The sequence below is a fragment of the Branchiostoma belcheri genome, unplaced genomic scaffold, assembly GCF_001625305.1.
Source record: "Branchiostoma belcheri isolate BF01 breed outbred unplaced genomic scaffold, Haploidv18h27 scaffold2, whole genome shotgun sequence".
NCBI classification, from domain to species: Eukaryota; Metazoa; Chordata; class Leptocardii; order Amphioxiformes; family Branchiostomatidae; genus Branchiostoma; species Branchiostoma belcheri.
Window position 1 is genome coordinate 4,753,385 of NW_017803490.1, and position 23,107 is coordinate 4,776,491.

At 39.5% G+C, this 23,107-nt stretch overlaps 1 protein-coding gene across 1 annotated transcript; it reads right to left on the bottom strand.

Annotated features, from left to right (window-relative positions):
- Positions 1-2,210: 2,210 nt before the first annotated feature.
- Positions 2,211-19,571, bottom strand: LOC109468597 (lachesin-like). Its single transcript, XM_019766906.1, has 9 exons — positions 19,415-19,571; positions 15,275-15,655; positions 15,014-15,125; positions 14,585-14,739; positions 7,812-7,868; positions 6,536-6,673; positions 4,850-4,898; positions 4,245-4,356; positions 2,211-3,765 (listed from the first exon to the last, which is right to left on the bottom strand). Exons 1-9 carry the CDS (start codon positions 19,476-19,478, stop codon positions 3,658-3,660), a joined length of 1,176 nt encoding a protein of 391 aa, XP_019622465.1. The 5' UTR covers positions 19,479-19,571; the 3' UTR covers positions 2,211-3,657.
- Between the last annotated feature and the right edge of the window lie 3,536 nt (positions 19,572-23,107).

Genomic DNA, 23,107 nt, shown 5'->3' on the forward strand with positions numbered 1-23,107 from the left:
ATGACGGAGTTTCTTGTACATGTATATGATTGTATATGATATATCTGGCATATGTATGTTAACAATCATAAAATTTCCTAAAATGTTACCCTTCGGAAAAGCTTCCATTTCTCCATATAATCATGAGGTTAAATCAAACCTGCTTGACACATTGCAAATGCCCCATTGTAATCCTATCGGATATGATCATAATTTACGTAATTTACAAAATACTCCCAAAAATATTTGGCAAAAAAATTATGTTTCCGTGCTTTGTAATGTAATAGAGAGGCAGCGAGTAGGCAAAAATGTGTGTAACGGGACACGGCATTGAATTTCAGATATTGCCCCTCCCCCGCACATGAAATGGTACAGTCCGCCTGTGGTGACCGCCTGTTGTGCCCGCCTCTCGTGCCCTACTCCAGTACTCGCGTCACCCCTTACTCAGATTTAGTGTCTTGTACGAAGGCCCACAACGATACTTTCATACCGCTCTTCCACAGCCCTTCCACACTGCGCTCGTTGACAAAGTACGAAGGCCCACAACGACACTTACATACCGCTCTTCCATAGCACTTCCACACTGCGCTGCCAAGGGGTATAACGTTACTTCCATACCGCTCTTCCGCTGCCCTTCCACACCGCGCTGCCAAGGGATATACTAGTACCTGCCATACACCTCTTCCACAGCCTATTCGAATGTTTGTGAGTTATTCCTCTCATTTGCTATTACACTGTTGCCCCAGCTGCCTGCTCAGCTGCAGTAACAAATCGGCCGCTGTGTGGCGCTATAGAAGGACTGTTTGCCGCCCCACTCTCATCACTTGAATATTTGCTTTGCGGGTCAAATACTACCTCTGGCAAATAAAGCACACAATATAACTAAGTTAATGATTTCTCCATCTTAAAATGGCTATGACAGAAGTCTAGACAGAAGTAATCGCGTTAATGTTTTAAGAAATATAACCCCAAAACAGATAACGACAAAATAGTATTCCAGACTCTTAGAAATATCCTAAGAAGTAGAATTTAGCTGTAGAAGTACGAAGTTTTGGTCCACGTGGATGGATTTTTTCTAAACCTTTAACAGCCAGTGAACACTTGTTTGACATACTCTAAATAAGGGAGGAGCGAAGTCCACTTGAGTGACAGGTTAGTGTAACGACCCCGACACCTGCCATATAAGGACACTTCACTTCTAACGGCTCAATAGTTTGAATTTTACACAAACAAAGCCGCGGAGTTGAAAAGTTCACGCACAGTCTGACACGTTCAATACTTAGGCCACACCGCCTTAATTCTATGGATGACATCCTCTGAAGACCTCCAAACTAGTGCGCGCGGGCGAAAAAAAAAAGAAAAATCCGGCCCAAAATAAAAATGCTACTAAACCGGAGGAATACAAAGCCGGTGAATTTGGCGCATTACATCGCGATGTATACGACAGGTCAGCACATGCTGGCTTTTTGCGGAATTTTTGAATGAGTTCTTGAGTCGTGGAGCTTCGGTAGCCTGGGTGCCATCCTCCAGAGTTATCACCGGCTTCACTGTCGCATGGACTACCCAAGCCTAAAGCCAGGCCAGAGACTTGGAAGACGTGATCTTTTTTTTTTTTTTAGATCAGGCGAAAACCAATGCGCGCGCGGATGTCATCCATAAAATTAAATCGGTGTGGCCTTACAAGCCAAAAAAAGGATGCATGCGGTACTGAGAAGCAAAAATATTTGTTCATGTCAGAAAAGGGGCTTGTATGTTTGCAGATGTATGCGTCACGTTTCCAGCAGTTTGCAAATATTTTAAAAGACCTAATTGGTGATGAATGAGCAAATAACCTTGTTGTTTAGCCTCCAAATAGCTGGTCTTACATGTAAACCTGCCATTTTTGTTTCCTTAGTGATAAATTGTATGTACACGTATGTAGTATTGGCTCTGAACATTGAACTAACAACAGACATAGAGACTGAACTGACATGTTTGAGAAATGTTATGCAAATATGAAAACGAGAAACATTATCTTCCTGTATTTTTTTCAATTCAAAATAATTTCAAATTTCCCTTTCCAAAAACTGTAACAAATGACAATTTCTCATTTGGATTTTAACCGTTTTTTTTGTTAATTGCTATATATTTTAGGGTAGATAGAATATAGTACCAGTTAACTATCTAGGATGACATCAAGGATAGTTGAATTGAAGTGCTTGCAAATTCACGAAACTGAAGAAAACGGGTGGCGGTTTTATAAAAAAAAGCGGTCTGCTTTATTCTTATCGAGAACTCCACTTAACTTTATACAACAAGTCACTTCAACACCGCAGACTAACGTAAAGCATCATCTCAACTACACTTCATTACAAACAAATGTAAACCATATCTAAGCATGTAATCTGTTACCGCTTCGTTTTTCTATTGTTCCGTAAAAATAGATCCGACTTCTTGAAGTGTGTCAACAAGTTTGCATACTTCATAACACTTATATAAGATTAAAACAAGGATATGATTGATCTCAGGATATAAGAACATAAGAGATTTAATTCACTGGCTTAAAGCAAGTGATATGGTAAGCTGCCTCGGTGCAAAGCTTTCAAAATGTTGAAAAGCGTGTAGAATTAACAATAGAAGGGATATGGTGAGGCTGGAAGAAGAAAGAAGCTCAAATTTGTGCATTTTGATATAAAAATGTTGCTTATGCTAAGTAGCCTTCATTATTTTCACTTCTAGTATACCATCTACGTGTGGCAAATACTTAGTACATGTACTATATCATACGACGTATATGTACTAGGTATACAATATTGCATGGAGGTTTGGGATATACATTTGCCTAATCAATTAACAGTAGTCTTTCGCAAAAGACATGCAAAACTCAATTTTCCAGGCATAACACACAACAAAGTTACAAAATTTACAAACACAAAGAAATAATGTATAATGTCACGTTTCACATTAAAGTAAAATCATAATTGTGATTGAATAAAACGATGTATTACGTAATTGAATTGCATAGGATTATGACAATTAAATAACACTTAGTGTTTATTATTACGTTATCAAATCAAGCATCTACACTGAAGAATACAAATATATTTCTGAATTAGTATTCATTGTTGGATTTAAAATAAGACAAGAAACTAAATACAATTCTATCAAGAAGACAACATTGCATAAGTACGAAGAACTTCATAAAACAATATTACGTGGGTGCTTTCTTTCAAGATTTAGGCATCTTCACTACAAATATTTTCTCTCAACTATAAATCATTTTACCAATTTTTAAGGACTGATTGACTTTTTTATGTTCCAAATATCACTATACATTAAATGGTCAGGACGGCGATATAAGGGATATTGTTACAGGTTTCAACCTCTTTTTTTACTATTTGAAGTCCTAGCCTAGCAAATCGTATACTGACTTCAACAAAAGGGTCAAGGAAAAATACATAAAACATAGATACTTGGTTGCACCAATGATTTTAAAGCTCATTGGTTGCACCAAAAAGTATTTGGTTGCACCAACTTCAACAAGGTATATTGTAGTAGCAAAATTAACAACTTACGAAATTACATTTTCACTGATAAAATATCGATTAACCAATGCAGCTATCTTCACAAGAAACAAGACTACGCAAAGAAAACAACTACAAAATTTCTAAGCAATAAGCTTTGCAAGCCACATAAACATTAAACATAACCGTCTAGATTTCTCTTCTCGTGAACGCCATTTTTCCCATCAGGCCCTGGGGGGTGGATGTCCTGTTTTGAGTAGTCCATGTCGTCATCAGCCGGACCCTGGGAACAAGAGTCAAACGTCAGTACATTGTGAAGTATTTTCTGACGATAAATTTCAAAAACACTTTTATAGGGTTAGGGTTAGGGTTAGGGTTAGGAAAAATAAAAATACATTCTTCTAGAAAATCCCTTTTTGGTGTAGGTATCTACAACCGGGTCTTGATTTCATGCAAATCGTTTTCGTTTTCTTTTGGAAATAGAACTTCTTCTTTTGTTTAAAAGATCACCTGAACCCCAATATTCTTTAAGTTTAATGCCTACTTTCTAAGATATCCCTTTACCAATATGAAAATAATCTATCAACAACTCCTTTGTAAAATTCTGAGGAAAGCTCTCGTTAAAGATTCTACGAAGAGGCTATTTTGTAAATTCATGAGGAAAATTCTCTCAGATTTTGGCTAAATTTGCGGTAAAGGACAAACGCTCGTTTTGCATATTTTTGAGGAAAAGTTGCTCATATTTTGCTGAATTTTACATACCACGACGTCAGTGGTGTCGAACACCCCCGCCCTCTTCTTGGGCGAGTCGTTCCGGGGTTTTGGCGCCTCCCAGCTCTCCGGACGGCCCGTTCCCGCCTCCATGTCAGCATGCCTGCTGGGAGAGAAGCAATCTCGTCAGACGACAGACCGAGATGCTTGTCAGATGACGTCATTGTCAGTCAGCTGTCGCTCAAGGTCATGTAGATGTCATAGTTGAGTCAGTTGTTGGTCAAGGTCATTTAGCGTCCGTTAAAAAGTCAATGAGAAGGTCAAAGAGGACATGTGTCAAGTTGTCGTCTGATTCGTCGCATAGCAACGAGAATGTCCGTCAAATGTTGTTTGGTAAGCATGTCATTATAGTCAAATGTTTGTCCACAGTCCGGAATAGGTAGCACAAGCGGTCAGTTTGTCACATATTTGACTCAAACTTAATGTAGATAAACAAAAGAAAAGGTGTCAAAATTCATAATCGATTTATTTTGGCATTCCTGGGTCGATGTGCAAAGGACGTTTTATATTTTGTCATAAAAAATTCAAATCCTAGTTTCCGTTGAAACTGCAAACGTCATAGTTGCACGGTCTTGTAAGAGCAGAGGGTCACTGACCTCTGTGACCCCGCCGTCTGCTGCTTGGTTTTCTTGTCAGCCTTTTTACCTAAAAAAAAGAAGAGTTACGTTATCTTTCATGACAATTTCCCTTTGCATTGAAAAATGCTATCATGAGAGACATTTTAACGATTTTAACAACAAAGGACATGCTGCTTAAGTTTTTAAAATCATTTTGATATACATAACTTTGAATGAATTTTAACACTTCCACACACCAGTCAGCTCCCAGTTAAGTGACCGAAAGGACACAAACATCGCCTCCATTCGAGTCTGCATTTTTTATTGTTGACATTCGAATTCTCTCTATTCCCTGATCATGACATCTATAGAACCAGATGTTTTACCACATCATTTGCAGCTATTGAAAGTCTAAATTATAAAGATTAATTCATCATTAAAGCCACCTGTCTACTCGGCAAACAATCAGCCAACAAACGTGTTTGCAAATGCAATGGAGGTTAAACGCCTTTACATGGCACGAAATGGTGCCTGCAATGTTCAAACTTTGCTTTTTATGGAGAGGCGTCAACTTCTGTTTGGGCAAATACTTCCTTCTGTTCGTTGGTAACAATGGAGGAGTTTGTACTAGGTACGGTTTTGAACGCAGGGGTGCAGATGCTTCGGTGTGTAAAAGTACAGAAAATAAGAGTAGCAGAACTATCCTGTGTCAGTTTTAGGGACAAAGATAATGTAGATTTTTCTTACTATCGCAAATTCTAGAATGAGAAAACTGTGTGCTGTCCATGTATTTTGTTCCTTGATTTCAACTTATGTTATGCTCCAACAGTTGTATGCAATTGCAATTGCATGTGTATAGAATTCCATGCGCAGATTGAAAAAGAACCCTTCTTTTTTTTTTAAAAATTACTTGCCAAAAGGATAAAACTAAAGTCTCAAACAGCAGTTGTGGATAACCTTTCAAATCAAGAGACATGTTTACTGTGCAAACAGGACAAGTATTTGCGCCCCCCTCCCATCCATATGTTACACTATGTTACACACCGGTTTTGTCGCAAAGAAAACAGTGTAAGTGTTTGGTCAAGACGTCCAGTTCTCCGCCCTAGTGACATAGAACTATGCAGGGCCGGCCTCTCCCTCTAATTGGGCGTGTGTCAATGACTGAATGATTTCAAAGTGTTTGATAAAGAAAGGAGTCATTTTGTCGTAGTTTCGTGGCTTTTTTGCCTTTGAAGCTGTCGTGTTTTGGATCGCAGAAGAATCATCTTAAGATAAATCTAGCTTTAGACGTTAAAAGGTATCGGTGTAGATTTTCTGCGCTAATTAACTGCTATTGGCCAATCCCACTTTTTGTGAAATGAGCCCTGTAGGTCTAACTGCAAATGCTATATTACTTCATTATGTCCCAAGTCTGAAAATGGTTAATCATACCATTAAATGTCAACAAGCAAACTTCACCAGACTTTCCTGACATTTATATCCATTGACAAATACCATTTTTTAATTATAAACATTTTGTGTTGGGTTTGTTTGACAGAGAAGCTGTGAAGGAGGCCGAAACCTGAACAACATCTACCTCATTCTTGTTTGCTTGTTAATGTTACAATGTGTTCTGTGGGTCAATTCGCAATACCAGCTTTGTATTCCTGTGGTTTACCGGCATATTTTATTATGAAATTAGGTTAGTGTGGCTTTATTGGTTATTTGAAGAAGTTGTGTACTTACTGCTGCCACTGCCCTTATTCCGGCAGTAGTAGATGACTCCCCCGGCTATCACTATAGCAGCCAGCAGCCCCAGCACCAGTCCTACCACCAGCCCCGTACTGTCTGTGGTCTGCGGCTTGGGAGTGTCCTCAACACCGCCTATTGGAGGATAATAAAACATATCATCAGGTAGAAGTGTATTTGAGGGGCATGCAGCCAGTATCTCATTGGTCCAACCCCTAATTGTCATCCTCTCATTGGTTGAAGTGCTAATTGTGATGGACAAAGACTGTCATAGTCGGGTGTCCTGGTAGAAGAACTGCAATTCTGTTGTATCCAATTCTACGCGAGAACTCATCAAAAGATAAAAATAAAAAAAATGAACTAGAAACCTGTATCTTTATTCAATAAGTTGAAAGAATAGAAATCAAAGCACGGATAGATTTAACTTGACGTAGTCCGAATCTAGAAAGGTATTTTGCGATGCATGCGTTTTGGAGGCTCTAGTTTGACAACAATTTGCAAATAATCTTAATGATATAATTTGCGAAAAAAAAAGAAAAAGGGAAGGAGAAAAAGGTACTTTCTCCTACTAAGTTACTTTGTCATCCACAAGTCGTAATGCTTCAATAAGTCAATAACATTGAACAACATTTTCGTAGTGCAATAGCCTTCAAATACACCATAACCGACATCAACATAAGTTGCTAAAAGAGCATAGCACGCGCATGCAACACCAACATGAAGCATAAGTGAAACATAGCGAAGGCAGTTGTTAGTACAAAAACGCTTGTAGAAATACATTGCACTGTCTATGCGAATTGTAAAAGCTACATGTAATATCATGCAGTATGATAGCAGCTAGCATTGGGGTTTCTTCTTTTTTCAATGAAAGCTCCACTGCAAATGGCCTAGTGCAATTCCATCCTCCTTCAACTTCTGTGTTTTTTAATATGAAGTTTCCTTTGTCCTTACCTTGGTATTTAATCAATGTTTAAATTCACATTTATATTTACTAATGCCTTTTCATGCATGATGTCATAGCTTTCCGTGAATGCGTCATCGCCATTTGTGCTCAGGTGTTACCATTTATTTCACGTGCACGGGGGTGAGAATCTGGTGGGTTTTTTTTGGGGGGGGGGGCGAAAGATTTGGGCAAGTGTAATAAACCAGGTACAAAAGCCAACTTACTAACTACACTAAATACTCTTGGATATGTAACTACAACTAATCTTTAAGCCAAGAAAATATGATTTTTGTTCATGCATATTTGGAATTTAGATCTCAAATTCTATACCTGGTACAGTTGTTTCGGGCTTAGCCGTTTGTGTGGCGGGCTTGGCGGTTGTTCTATCTGTAAACACAAGAAAACCACACAAAACATTACGTTAATGGAGAAACAATAACCGCCATCTGATTGGATGATTGAAATGATCACTTTGACTTGATTGGCTCTGGTCAATTATGACATTTATCGGTACAACCAGTTAGGTGATTTGTGATTTCTGGTTTAATTGATTTCTGTATTGATTAATTGATTTGTTAATTGATTAATCGATTGATTTCCTAATCAAGCAGTAACTTTGTTCCTATGATTGGTAACGTAAAGAATCATTTATTTGTGATTGGTAATTAAACAAAGACAGAAAGCAAAGTTGTATAAAAAGCATATTATGTTATTCAGGAACACAGAAGAAAAAAGCCCAGTGTATTTTCTAATATTGATGCACATCATTGAATAGTTAGTAATTGATAAGCACTATAAAGTATACTGTATGTAAAACATATAATTTCTACATATCAGTGAATACGCAAATGCCCTCCCCCAAACTACCAATATGGCGTCCATAACACGTCTTAAATTTGTGTTCTGTGTTATCATTGGTTAGCACAACGTTCTTCCCTTTGTGTACCGTGTTTTTATTGGTTTATAACATAACGTTTCTCTCTTTGTGTTCTATGTTTTCATTGGTTCAAGGCTGCTATCATTCCTACCATACAGCCTTATGTAACCCTGGTTTTGTCTGGTGTATTCTCTGTGACAATGGACAAGGTCATCGCAAGGCCTGTCGGTATTTTTAGCTTTAGCGTGTATAATCAAGGACTTGATAAAACGTCCTTGATTTAATTTTGCCGGTCAACATATTTCTTTTACAACGTGAAACCAATAAATATCATTATGATTCTATATTCAGTGTTTTCATTGTGACAAATACTATTTTGTCTGAGCTAAAACAAAAAGGGTGTCGTCATTTGCATTGGTACACAGCTAACTTGTAACGTCTGTGTGCATTGTGTCGTGTGTTTATCATGATAGGTACGTTTATCAACTGATCACTGTAGATTAGCCACTCCCTATCTCATTCGTATCTTCTCAAGTAAATGTTGACACACACAGATAAGACACATGTATTCTAAGGCTTAAAATTATAACATCTAGGATATGATCAGCTAGTGTGGCAGCATAAAAAGCTATAGTAAGACAATAAACAATTTCACTCATGCTCGGGAAAAAATGTTGAGTTCGGAGTTGAAAAGACAGGCTTACTCCACTATCTTGTGTGGCACCTCAGTAAGCCAATTAGAGCCAAACATCAAGTCCCATAAGCACATAGACAAACACATGTAACCTGTTTAACGGGATTCAGGATCCATGGGTATTTAGTGTCACGAATAAGGGACTACATAAATATGTCTGGGAAATGACTACTCAGTACTGAGGCAAATTACGTACCCACCAGAGGTATGTCGAGTTGTAGCACTAAGATTTAGAAGATGAATGCACATTATAATCTGTATAAGTCGTTAAAAATTGAGCCATGTTTCAGCTATTAGTATTACATCAAAAAGACGTTAGGCAGTCTTGTTTTGTTCCGTGTCAAAGAAATTTAGGAGTCAAAGACATTGCGTGGGTGACGATGTGTTACTCATATTTTTACGCTTTGTGGGACAAAAAAACATAAAAGTAGAAGCTGCTTTTTGATGCCTCCTAAACCCGTGATTCAGCATATCATATGCGTAAATTCATACCAAGAACAGCTATGTGTTAGTCTTCATATATAATTCGCAGGCAGCCCCCTCCCTCGAAGGACATTTGGTGAACATTGCCTCCACAGTAGTGTGCCTATGTGAGGTCATGCTAGGAGACCTTGTTCAACAGATCACTGCAAATCTCCCCCCCCCCTTTTGTCCTAAACTGTACACATCCGACTTAGAAAAAGGTTTACTATCTCCTTACAGGGGTCAAGATGTGAGTGAGTTGCCAAGTAGGGACTTAGGGAAGATTTCAACGTCCCGGGCATACCTTAGCCCGTGTGTTACTAGATCTACTACTAAAAACAGTCTTTAGGAGGAATGTTAATCGGATAGTCTAGGCTAACACACTCAGGAAGTTTTCTTGAACGAGTTTAGCTCGGTGAACAGTTACTCTTCCACTGGTCGTGACAGAGAAGACAGACGTTTACAGTTTATACACCCAGGTTCATTGTACGGTAAAAAATCTGCTAGCTCTTTAAATTTTCGACAAGTTCAGTGAGTTCAAGTTCCTAAGAACAGGGGCTCTTTCCAGTAGCGTGCATGTCAGGTGAGCAACACAGTCGGGATTAAAACTCCCAACCTCTTGGTCCAGAGGCAAATTCTCAGACACGTGTACTGTTCACTGTGTCTCCACAAAATCCTCAGCAACATTGTCAGCAGACATCTCGTCTCGCTAGAACTAGCCATAAGAAGGTCGTGACTAACATACCTGACACGGTATGTAACATGTAAGAGTCTCTTCCCCCATGGTGTCTGCGATAACTGAATAGCCACAATCAACTCTGTGTTGTAAGGATTCGAAGCATGGTGGCACTTAAGTAGTTAGTTGATGTACATTTAGAAGCCAGTCTGAAAAAAATGTTGGCTTTTCTGACGTATTTATGAGTTTAGTTGTTGATGCGTTTCGATGCCATCTTTATTTTTCCGGCCTACAGAAAGTCGCCCCCCTCCCCATTTCCTTTGTAACCTGTACATTGAATGTATAATCTGGTTGGATATAATCACTGATGGTATCAGTCATCTGGCCGCCTTGATGGGACCTACAAGACAATAACATTAACGGTTTAAAAGCTTCAAACCCCTCGAGCAGTAGCTAGCTTAAAGTCACTTGGTTAATCTTTATACTTACTCCCACTGGTGTCTTCATCTGATGACTTCACATTAGACATCGGACAAAAAAGGAAACACCTTCATAAACCAGGCTTTACAGAATTGCCCATTATTATTCAAGCAGAAACTATCTAGTCTTTAATTAAGCAATGATCAACATTCCTAATTGCTAAAGACTATCTCCAGTTAACCAAGAACTAGTTCATCAACTGATACCGAAGATGGATTTTAGTGCTGTATTGTTTGGCAAAATAGTTGGGATATTTCTCTAAAGAAGGGGTTATATAGGTATTTCGGCAAAGTGTTAGAACATCAAGTACTAGCATATCTTTCCTATTGTCAGACTAAAAGGGATTACATTCAGACAACGTCCGTCTATTCAATAGCTTCTTTCACACTTTGGACAGAAAACTAAATCATTGTTGTACCTTAATCCCTTAACCCCTCTGGACGACGTTTTTCCAGCCAGACGGTATTTGTCAACTTCCTTTACACTGTTCACATGAAAGATAGTGAGATTAGCTCATAAAAAATCTCCCAGAATAACATGTTTTGATAATCTGAACTCAGAACTCAAAGATAAAGGCATCGGACTTTGAAAGAAACAGATTCTACATAATTACTATTCGCGACTGCTGCGGCAACTTCTTGAAAATTATTGTAATTTGCTTTGATTTTGTATTATTTTATAACGTAACTACAGAGAGAAGGTACAGTATAACACCTTTTAAGAGAATTAGGTGACTCACTTGCACGAAAAGCAATCAGAACATTTGTTAATCACTGAAGCCTAATCCTATAATTGGTGTGACAAACCCTTCAACACTCGCTCTTCAACTCAGAGCACTCGAGGGGAACATTTAAAGACGAGGCAGGTCACTCTGGTTAATCCCACCCTGCAGCTCTTGTCTAGGGCATAAAGGACTCCCGTGTTCGTCAGGAGAGTACTAGTACCTCTGTCGGGATCGTCTCATAGTCAGGTTGTTTTGTACTTGACGATGAGCGTAAAAAAAGAGTTTCTGGACTGGAAGATGCAACTAACTGTTGGCAGCGTTACAGATGTAATGAAGACATTTTTTTTTCATTCATGTTAAAGGACCTAAGCGGGATCAATTCTGTGTATAACTTTTACCGAATTGTATATTTCATGTCTACTGATTTTTGATGTCTAATGTCTAATGTTTATTGTTTGACTTGGTTCCGTATTGTGTTGTATTATCATTTCAGGTTTGGGAGGACAACTTGTAAAGGCGTTGATACACCTGTTTTGTCCTCCTTTCCACTTGTTTTTGCATTGTGGTAAATTCAAATAAAGAAAGAAATAAAGGATGAAACTTTGGTGTTTTAGGACAGTAAAAAACACGATATCAAAACAATTAAAAAAATTATTTTACTTTAGAACAACAATAAGGAGAGTTTCCTTATGTAGATAGTCTTGGGGCAATGGATCTCATACAAGCAGCAAATTTGTAGCTATATATAGCTATGACGCTCAGTGCATTTATAGTCCTTGTTGGTTTAGTTTAGAGTATACTCAGTCGTAATCAATGGGTGGCAACGATAGGCTTAAGACCTTAAGGGGTACATTTCACAGGTGTCACAGGTGTTGAGTGAAGTCATGTCTCACAAGGAAATTGTAAATTTTAAGAATAATCCACATCATAAAATGAACGACAACAGGAAAACTACATGTCTGAATCTGTTCCTGGGGATTTCGTGGAAATGTTTGTACAAATGGGCCGAATGTATACATAAGACAAATAAAAGATAATGTTTAACCCAAATGTACCGATAAAGCAATAGCAAAGGTATTCTACTGATGATATATTTTTGATGAATCAAAAAATAAGACAAATCTCTTGAGACAAAACATCAATACGCTCAAAGGAGTTGTACATGTGTATTTCTTGATAATATATTAAACCACCTTGAAAAAAGTATGTATATACCCAAAGATCACGTAGTTATTTTTTGTAGAATTTGATAATTTGTTTCTCTTTTGCAGGCTCTGACAGAAACATCGTCATCAATTATCTTTATCTTCACAAACAGGACGTTATTTTCTTTCAACTTGTTTCCCTTTCAGCGTTGTGATTGCGAAGAGGAGAAATTCCCTTGTTTTGATAAGGACATTTTGTTTCTCTGTCCTCGATGAGTTAAGTGGCGTGAATCCCGGATAAGGTGACTGGAGTTCTGTATCAGATTCCGCTGGGTTAGGAAAACACTCTAAACAATGGGCGGAGACTAGAAACTCTCTTCAGAATAATCTTAAAGGTATTCAGTGCAATTTCTGAGTGGCAAAAATAGATTTTCAAACTTAAATTTTCTGGTCATTCTTTCAATGTAACTAAGTTGAATCAACCAGAATATCTGTGATATCTGTAAAGCAAAAATGCGATGTTACTGACGGAAAATTGTTGCTTGTTTCGTATCGTAGCCTGGTTCTAGCTATTTATGGTGGTATCCAAAAAAAATAGACGACTAATATAATAGGGCCAAGCTTGAAGTCACTACCTACCGCATGTTAGTACTGTAACCTAACAATAGACGGCTAAAATGGATGGGGGCGTTTTTCAATTTTCTGCTGAATAAACAATTACTAAAGAAAGTTTCTCTTGGTTGTTTTTACAACTTACTGTTTTGCCTTGTCTGCTAATCGGGTTAAAGTATATGCATTAAGCCTTAATTCTGTCGTGTTATTTCAGCTATTATGAAGAATGAAAACACACCTAGTGCAGGAATGCTTTTTGTCTCGTGAGAAAAATAAATTTTGGCAGGGGTGCTTTTGACTTCGTCTCTCAGAGCGTTTTGCACTTTTTATGCAACTGCAACTTTAGTAGCTAGTCCTTCCTATCTATGTTGAAAACGTATTTGAATCTAGCTATATCTCACTGTATAGCCGGTAGAACCGCCCTTCGGCGTTACACGCCAACTACACCCTTTGAATTTCTTTTAAGCCTTTCTTTCGTAGAGAATCTATGCCTTGCTAATCTTAAGTGTAAGGCTGCTTTGTTCAGAATACACTCTCTAAATCAGTGAAAATACTAGGACAACATTCCTAACATAATAGAACATACAATGGTACCGAATGTCGCATGTATTGTCAGGAATCCAGTCCATGTGTTAGTGTAGGGTTGTAGGAATGTTGTTATGGGTGGTAACAACCACACACATTCGGGTCAACGATAGTTGTTGTACCTTGTGTTCTAGGTTGACAGGTACGGTTTTCCAAAGACTGCACATAGTTCGTGGGTCAGAATAACAGGATCGTCAATGGGTTCACGGTAGATTAGTGTGGAACATGGTGTAGATTGATGAATGGGTAGTAAAGACAGCTAGCATCAACTACAATGTACTGTTATTCAGCATAGAACCTAAGTCATTAGGTTGTGATGATAGGAACCAAAGTATGTAGTATGAACGCAGCATACCGCCATAATGTTTATTTTTTGTTCGTCTCCCATATGTAGATTACAATTGCAATGCCAATGTGTATCTATGTATTTGAGAGATCGTCATGTCGTGTGAACGGAAGATTTTGGTGTGATTGTGTTTTTTGCCTTTTAGTTATCTAACATACTGTTATATCTATACAGTTTTAGAAATACCCATCTGCATTCTGCATTTTGTAGACTGTAGTAGTAAAAAAATTAAGCAACCTGCAGCTGCGATTTTGCAGACTAAAAAATCGGGCTAGGGATTCAATGAGCTTTTGTATTTACTACTGACTCTATGACATATACTTGCATGTAAAATGTTTGCCAACGTGCAATTTTGTACATGCAATAGGTTTAGACCTGGACTTAGTGTGTGTTTGCAGAAAGTATTTCCGAATTGCAGAACAAAATTTTGACATTTTGCAATATTGCAGAAGGTGAGACTGCAAAAAGCCTATCTACCACTGCTTTAGGATAACGTCCTTACCGTTGAGTGTGAGCCTGTACGTGCCGGTATCCGTGCCGTACCCGTTATCGGCCACACAGCGGTACTCCCCGGCATCAGACAGCACCGCCTTCGGGATGACCAGCTCGTACCCTTCGTGGAACGTCGCTCCACCGGGGAGAGCAGCGCCGTCAACTCTGCGGTAGGGAAAAAGTAAACGATGAAATAAAACAGTGTGGAACATATCTCTAAATAGTTTCACCATGTTGACAAACTCATGATTAGCCCTACTTGATTGTATACTGTATATAAAGCTCTTGATGTCACTAGGATGTTAATTTTCATTCTGTACCCTTTTCTTTTTTGTACTATGTTCAATAGTCTTTGCCATACATTGTACCATGTATAATTGTCGAGCAATAAAGTTCTTCTTCTTCTGTATACAGTACAGAGTTTGACTGATTGTCTTACCTTGACCAGTTGTAGGTGGAGACCGGGAAGCTGCCTGACTGACAGGTCAGTGTGACGTCTTCTTGTACGTACGCTGTGACGGGCAGCTGGGCTATCGTCACCTGGGGCAGAACTGAAATACAAATATCATATTTCTTACGACTTCCACAAATGTGATGACAAAACAAAACATTGTTATTGCAAATCACAGACAAATGAAGGTCAGACTGGTAAAATACGTGGCTAAGATTTATTATGTACAATGTTAGATGTGATATTTACCGACTACTGTGAGGTTTGTGTCCACGGAAGCGGCGACTCCTCCCCCGGGAAAGATCGGGTCCACCTCACAGCGGAACGTGCCGGTGTCCGGCTGGGCCGTCTCCTGGATGGTGATGGACGTCAGGTCCGGCAGAAAACTCACTCTGCCTGTTAATCCAAGCTCTGCAAGTCTGTTGGCGTCTTCCTGTACAGGATTGTTGTTGATGTATACTAGGAATGGCGCTCCTTCTCTACCATCGTTGGTCAGCTTGTACCAACTCACACTGTACACGGTTAGTGATACAGAAGAAACAAAGCTGCAGCTGAGGTTGGCGGTGTCCGTCCGGAAAACTTGCACATTGCCGGAGTTTGTAACCGTTACCACTGGCCTCTGCTGGGCACCTGTAGAGATAAGGAAATGACATAATTAGATTAAAAGTACTCATCTTCATCCAACAAAACATAAATTTAGACTCAGCATCAAACTTCCCTCGACCCAGACGGGGGACGTTACAGACTTTTGACCCATTACTGCAGTCACGGTCACGCATAAAAAGAAGAGGGTCATTTCTCTTGAAGAAAGCAACGGAAATGCTCAACATTGGATTGTTTTTCTTTGTACCCTCACTCACCATATAAGGTACAGAGGAATCAACAATACAATTTTATTAGAAGTTCTTATATAGATATATTTTCTGGGTGCAGAAATGAATTTGTTCCAAAAACTACTATCAATATTTGCCGTTTTCCCTTCTTCTTTTCCTGATCTACTTTGACCTTTATTTTTCATTCACAAACACACAATGGATCACGGTCGCTGAGTTACCTCCAACATAGTTGGTACGTGTGCAGAACAAACAGAGCGTTTAAAAGATTAGTCTACCTCATGTGTAATCAGCGTACTAGTTACTAACACCCAAACAGCGTATGTCTGAGTCACCTGCCCCCCTCCCCCCACTGTATGCCCACACGTACTTGTTTTGACAAGGTTTGCGTTAGTCGTTAGGTGGTGTGCCCTTTGGAACCAGTCAACAGTGTTTTAAAAGTCTTGACTGCCACTCGGGTGCCGTCGGCTTTGTTTGGCTGTCAGTCCATTTGAAAAGCTTCAGCTGAGAGTAGCCTGGATGCCAGACTGTTCCCAGGACATGCACTGGCCACCTCGTCGGCTCCAGGGCCAACATGCCCCCGGGGAAATTTTGCCACAGCACCGGTAGACGTTGGTCTACCTCACGGGCTGAGCCTAATGTTTCGCAGGGGACATGTTGGACCTTGAGCCGACGAGCTGGCCTGTGTAGGCCCTTGGAAGCCTGGCCTTAAGGCTAGTTCAATGCAACACAGTCTTGAAAACCAGACATTAGCTCAAGCTACTCTTACCCTAATCTACAACAACATATCACCCAAGGGCAACGTCAATCTAGCTGAACTGGATTACAAAATCTATTATTACTTGAAACTGAAACGCCCTTAGTAACTATTGAATAAAGCACGCAATTACCAACATGTGTGACTCGGAACTAAAAAGTTTACTCAAAACATACCTGAGACAATTTTCTACAGGAAGACTTCCTGTGTATATAATTGTACAATAACTTCTGAAACTGTAATAAACGCCAAATATGGATAGCTTTTTTACTCGCTAAAAGGAAGTCTTGGGAGGGGGGAAGCAAACAAAGTAGAATTTAATATCCTAAAACCGCCGCCAAATGTTGACGCGTCTTTCTGTTACTCAAACATGTTGTTGTTTGAAAGATTTAACGTTATACATTATCCAACTGAAATGCCGATTTCCTCACTTATATTGTTATAACAAGCCACAAGTTACAATACCTGGTGCAATGTTAGGAATTTGGTTGTACGTACGTAGAACCACAAAAAAGTATGAAAAGTGTCAGAAAATATCTCCTTTAAATTCTTTTAATGACTGAACTACAGGAAGCATGGTTATGGATTTGTAAAGGAAGACGCGAGTTCAATAGAGAAATATTTGGTCAGGGGTTTTAAAATTCGTCGGTGGGTGGGAGGGGGGCGAGTCATATAAAAGCGTCATTGTCGTCGTTACGCATTCCCCTGCACCAAGCGTTACCGGCCGACACGTCACGTCTGTACGGTCCTGTGGCGAGGAACGCCCGCGAACTCAAGCACGACCACTCGGTGAAGAGCTCCAGTGTACCATGCACTGGCGATAGGGAATCTTTCAACGACTACCCCCTCCCCCTCACGTAAAAGAAAAATGTACTGGATAACAGTACAACATATATCACCTGTTGCCCCTATATCTTATCGGGTGAGACAGTAAGAATGTTTACAACATATAGTTGGTTAGGTCGTGGTAAACAAGGACTTATATGGGGGGGGGGATAAAATAGGGCATGTCAGCCAACGGTCAAACTAAATTTAAACTCAATATGCTGATTTATTCATGTACTTGTACGTAGGTTAATTCATTTGACAATGTATATCCACTTGTTTGTATGTATAGTAAACCTTACGAAAGTCGCGGTACTTTTTTGTCTTACTAAATTCTTTATCTACTTTTTCCTACTACTTCGCAAGCTAGTAAATTTTCTTCTCAGTCAAGGAATTAGATTAAGAGTGATTAGTTGGTTACGATTAATAGATTACGAGCAAAGGTAATGTTTAAGAAGCCCGAAGAATCGTAGGAAACGTGCAAAGTGTTCAGTAATTCTCATGTTTTTGCAATCACTCATTCAAGTAAAACCGCTGGGAAATATAGCCCGCTATTCGGTAACACTACCCTAACCCTTGCCATTTCCCATATTCTCTCACTCACTACAGCCAAAACCGACCCTAGAAGTATTTCGCAGGAGTAAAACAAGTCAAGCAAGTGACAACATAGACACCAGAGGCACGTTGACATGAACCAACGATCCAACCTCTCACCCTGACGCTTACAATTTAGCTCAAACTGTCATGCTCTAAGTGGATTTAGATTATAAAAGGAGTCAGGGATATGAACGAGACGGCTGCGTTTCAACATGAGTCAATTTGTAAACCAACCCAGCTTCTAAGGGGGTAACTTAAGAACTTCCTGAACGTCTTGACAATACATTAAGGACCGGCTTATCTGGACAAGAACACGGGAAGACATTTCACCAAGTGTTCGTCAAAACGGGACTTGAAATTTGAGCCCCAACTTGAGGTAAAAAATAATCGTGTTTTGGGACAAATCCGTGTGTATTTTTACAAAATTTTACTCGCAGAATTGAAACACAAAGTCTGGCTTCCGTGATTTTAACGGCTATACTTTATTAGAAAAGGCGAACAAAAATGAGCATTTGGTTCTTTGTTTTTTTTTTTCAATCGTGGTGTTTCAGCAAGGGGCTGTTAGAAGGAAATTAAAAAGTTGAGCGGTTTAGAGAATTAGTTGCATATTTATCCAGCTTAATTCGGCTTTGTTGTATGCTGAGCTCAGACGTAAACACAAACAATTTTCTCCAGTCTGGTAATCTGATTTTTGTGTTGACGAAAAACAAAGACACGTTTTTTTTAATGAGAATTCTTCAGGGTCGTAGTAAAACTATTGCTATATACAGTGTTAGCGTCTGTAAATTGGATATGTAAGGGTAATTAAAAGCGACCTGAACGGTTGTTACTGACTTAAACCCCAAATACAACACGTCACACTTCGTATCCTATCCAACAACAATCCTGGCGTTTTCTCAAAACAAGGGGTGAAAGTTGTCTACAAACATCTTCAACTAGCTTTACAGTACAGAATGGGATAGCTGGGCAGAAACTCAGTCTGGCTGACGGGACGTGTAAAAAACAGCATGGGCATTCTAACTACACCATTTAGCTCAAGGCTACCATGTTTGAAGATTAAATGTAAACTACTAGTGCAACCGGAATTTTCAACAAGTGTCTCTACCAGATTTTCTTTTATAAGACCTTTTAAAAAATCCACCGTGCGTGCATTTTGAAAAAGGATACCAGCGAACAAAAACGTATACTTGAACTACACGTGTGAACCAGTTCCTGAAGAATAGAGCCCTGGAACGGTATACCCTGCCTTTGGTCTCTCAGCTTGTACTTTACATATTGGATAACGTTTTTCCACAATGGGGCTCCGTTTTAAATGCTCTTAAGATCCTTCAGGACGGTGTTAGACCTGGTAGAGAGAGTCTTTAGTTGATAACCCACCTGTAAGGTGTAGGAAGGCCAGGAGAAGGGACGCTGTGAGGAGGGAAGACCGTAGGACGTACATGGTTGCACCGCCGCTCGGGTGTGACTGAACCGTTTTCCTGCTCGGTGGGTCGCGGCTTGGGCAGGTGGCTGGCTCGGCGGCGAGCAGGGGAGATGGAGGGTGACGTCACCTCGACACGCGTCAGCACACCTTTGCTGGGAAGCGTTCAGTGAAAAACCTTCGGGGGAAGGGGTCTATGGCTTCGAATTCTTCCAGGCTACCCAGCTAAAGGTGTGCAAATCTACGTATGAGATCATATAGCTATGTCTCGTTAAACACGGAATGCCAATTTAACCTCCTATCCGACGGACGTCCCCAACCGAAGTTAGGTGCTCATTTTCACCAGAGTGAAGTGAGGGAAGACGTGAGAACCATTCACGGATCTCCCCCTCTCTCCCGTTGCTGGGTTTGCAGTGAATGTTGCCTGGGTTGTGGCTTGCCGCACCTCTGTTGATACAACTAACGACTCGACCATTGTACGACATGTCAGGGGGCGCTCGTTAATCATTGACAGGGCATGTCGGGAAGGTGTTGACAGAACTTTCCAGACAAACTATCGTCTGGCAAACACTTCTGTGTGTTGAATTTCTGTCAGAAACAGGAATATATCGTCTGAAAAATCAGAAACAGGAATATATCGTCTGAAAAATCAGAAACAGGAATATATCATCTGAAAAATCAACCTAGCCGCTGAATGCGTTTCTTCCCCTCAGAACTTTTATACAAAGGATACCTAGTAAACATAAAGTTTACACACAGACTATGTGACAAGCACTTCTGTGTGTTCAATTTCTGTCAGAAACAGGAATATGTCGTCTGAAAAGTGAAGTTTCTTCCTCACAAAACTGTACGACAGAGATTTATACAAAGGATACCTAAATAAACCTTTCTTTCCGATGACGAAGGCTTGTTCCTAAGGTATCTTTCAAAGCAGACCTAAAACTATTGTATGTTGCTGTTTGGACATGGATTAGGTAAAGACCGGATTTCCCTCGTCCCAACCCCAAATATTGCCGGCAATCGGCCAGTTTCCCGCGCAATTTCTGCTAACGTTGGTCACAGGAAATGGTGTTTTAGGTGATTCAATTATACGGTTCACCTTTGGGGATCGTCCATAATGATCAAGATTTCTTTGTAAACAGAGTTTGTTTGTGCCAGACAATAGAATCAAGCAATGAGAGGATAACAGTCATTTATATAATAGTTCGACCAATGAGATAGTGGCTGCATATGTAGTATTTGCAGTTCAAGTTATGTTTTCATTTTGCCGTTTTGACATCGGTGGGTGGGACTTTGGGATCGGGCTTTTGTTGTGTAAACGCTGAATAATTACTTTACAACTGCAGTTAAACTTTACTCAGGAAAGTAAAAGGCTATGAGACCCAATAAATAATAGCAACAGTGAATAACATTCATAGAAAGTTTAAGATTATTTCAGTCAGTTCAAAAGTAGAGGTAGTCATTTTTCTGTTTCAGGAAATACTATGAACACAAAAACAAAACAGTTTCTGGTATATTCTCTGACACATACTAGTAGTTTGTTCAGTCGTTGACAACGAATCCGTATAATCTATCTCATTCCTATTTCAGAAAAAAATGACGACACGACGGAAATCCCAGACTCTTCAAACAAAGTCTAAGACATTTCCACCTTTTTGTGTCAGGTGGGGGAGGTTTAGACACTCAATCAAAACCAATATTTGCCTGGCGATATGATATTACCTGCGGGAAAGGGAATCCTAACCGGAAATGCCATCCTAGTTTTAGGTATCTATTGCGTCATTTCCTTGTTTGAGTTGTGGTACAAGTACATGTTGGTGTATTGCGAGACTTTTTTTTGTTAGCCTCTACCAGGCCCCGAAAGCGGCAAACTGTTCTCTTAGTGGCCAGACCAACTCCCCTCGCACATTTCTACTCTTTTCAGCCACTTCCCGAAGCCTGATAGAGGCTAAGAATATTTGCCACTCCTGGTAAAATATACAATTTTTTTAGCAACCGTTTCTTGTTCAAAATGTGACATAACATTACATAATAACATAGCACACGGCAGTAATTTTTGAACTTCATTGTACATTGTACGTTTATGTGGATTCATGCTAGTATGACACCCACTGCACCCCCATCCCCTACCCCATCCTGCACGGATACAAAACGTACGGTCCCCCTAGCGGGTTTGGTAAGACAAGCAGCAGTGTAAGAATTAGACGCCAGGCGGCTTTACAAATCTTCACGCTCAGTCAGTCAGGCGGATCCACCCTTCCCGTGTTTGGTTTCCAAAAAATACAGTCAACAACAAAGTTTTTTGTCTCCCGTTCTGTTTTGGAAATCTTCAGTAAAGTTGTTTTACAAACTTTACGTTTTTAGAAGGATTTGTCATACAATAGGGGGTAGAGGGAAAGGCTTTGTCTATTCATAAGGAAGAATAGTGAAGTTTTGAACTGTCATATTTATGTATGCCTTTTCTGTACAACGAAGTTTGAGATAATTAACGCTATGCTACAGCAAAGAATCTTGCTGTTGAAAAGGCTTGTATGATATATTTCATTCGCCTGTCTTTTTTTTCTATATTTTCCAAACTTTGTATCTATGTATACGATTTCGTGGCCCTTTTTATAGCATTTTAGTAGAATTTTCACGATTCTTGTGAGCGTATTATCATTTATTTCTCATTCTCTTTTAGTTGATTTTTAAAAAATCGTTTTAAGAGAACACAATTCTTCTCCATCTAAAAAAAAGTCAACGAAATAACGACTATTCAATACAACACTTTCTAAGGTTTCAAAATTGTAGGTATCTTCAATATAGGTAAAAAAACCTGTGTTGAAAATGTCTTTTTTGAATTCTAACGGTTTAGGCACAGGTGCAAGTACCGTGTAGTACTAAATGACTTCTCCGAAGTACCGGAAACATCCCGACTGTAATTGAATTTGGAAACAAAACCGTTGAGACCAAAACATCCAGACTTACACCCAAACACCGCCTATAACAGGCTCCACGCACCAGCGATCGCCGGAATTCGGCAGAATTTATTTTGGAAACTGTCAGTTTCACCGCCAATTCTAATCCGGTGTTACGTTTCTTTGGGAAATACCACGAGTGTGTTTAAGTATGGAAACGTGCCCTTTTGGTCATAGGCCTCACCATAAGGTAAAAGAAATATGGTTTATGTCGTTGATTTGGTACTATAACTAGTTTTATGCACTGCTTGATCATGAAGTTCAAATTCTAACGTTATAAATCCATCCTAAGATGTGTGTTGTATGACTTTCTTAAGCTCATAGTTTTTTAAGTAGACAGTTTTATGCGCTGTACTTTTATTTTCTGTAATCCTGTAAATAACATTATAAAAGGAAAAGAAAACATACAAGGAATAAAGACAAAATCAGTGCACAATATCCAAATTTCATAACGCAAAAGCAGAAATTCCCCATACGCAAACACAGTCTAATTATAAACCATTGATAACTCTCCTTTCACATCAGGCCTCTTATCAAATTTTACATCGAAAATTAGATTCCGATAATTCCGGGCCCGACCTCAGAAGTAGGGGTGGCGGCTGGGGTTATGCAGGGTTCCAGACGGAGCATGTAGGGCTCTAGCCTCGTAGCAGGCTGCACGCCGGGTGGTTTACTGGTAATCTCCAAGTAGAT

Excerpts from the sequence above, each read along its gene's own strand:
- LOC109468597 (XM_019766906.1), bottom strand. The coding sequence starts at position 19,478 with ATGTACGTCCTACGGTCTTCCCTCCTCACAGCGTCCCTTCTCCTGGCC. Across the intron at positions 15,126-15,274 it reads CACAAACCTCACAGTAGTCG|TTCTGCCCCAGGTGACGATA; the intron begins GTAAATATCACA and ends TTTGTATTTCAG. Across the intron at positions 7,869-14,584 it reads GTACAGGCTCACACTCAACG|ATAGAACAACCGCCAAGCCC; the intron begins GTAAGGACGTTA and ends TTGTGTTTACAG.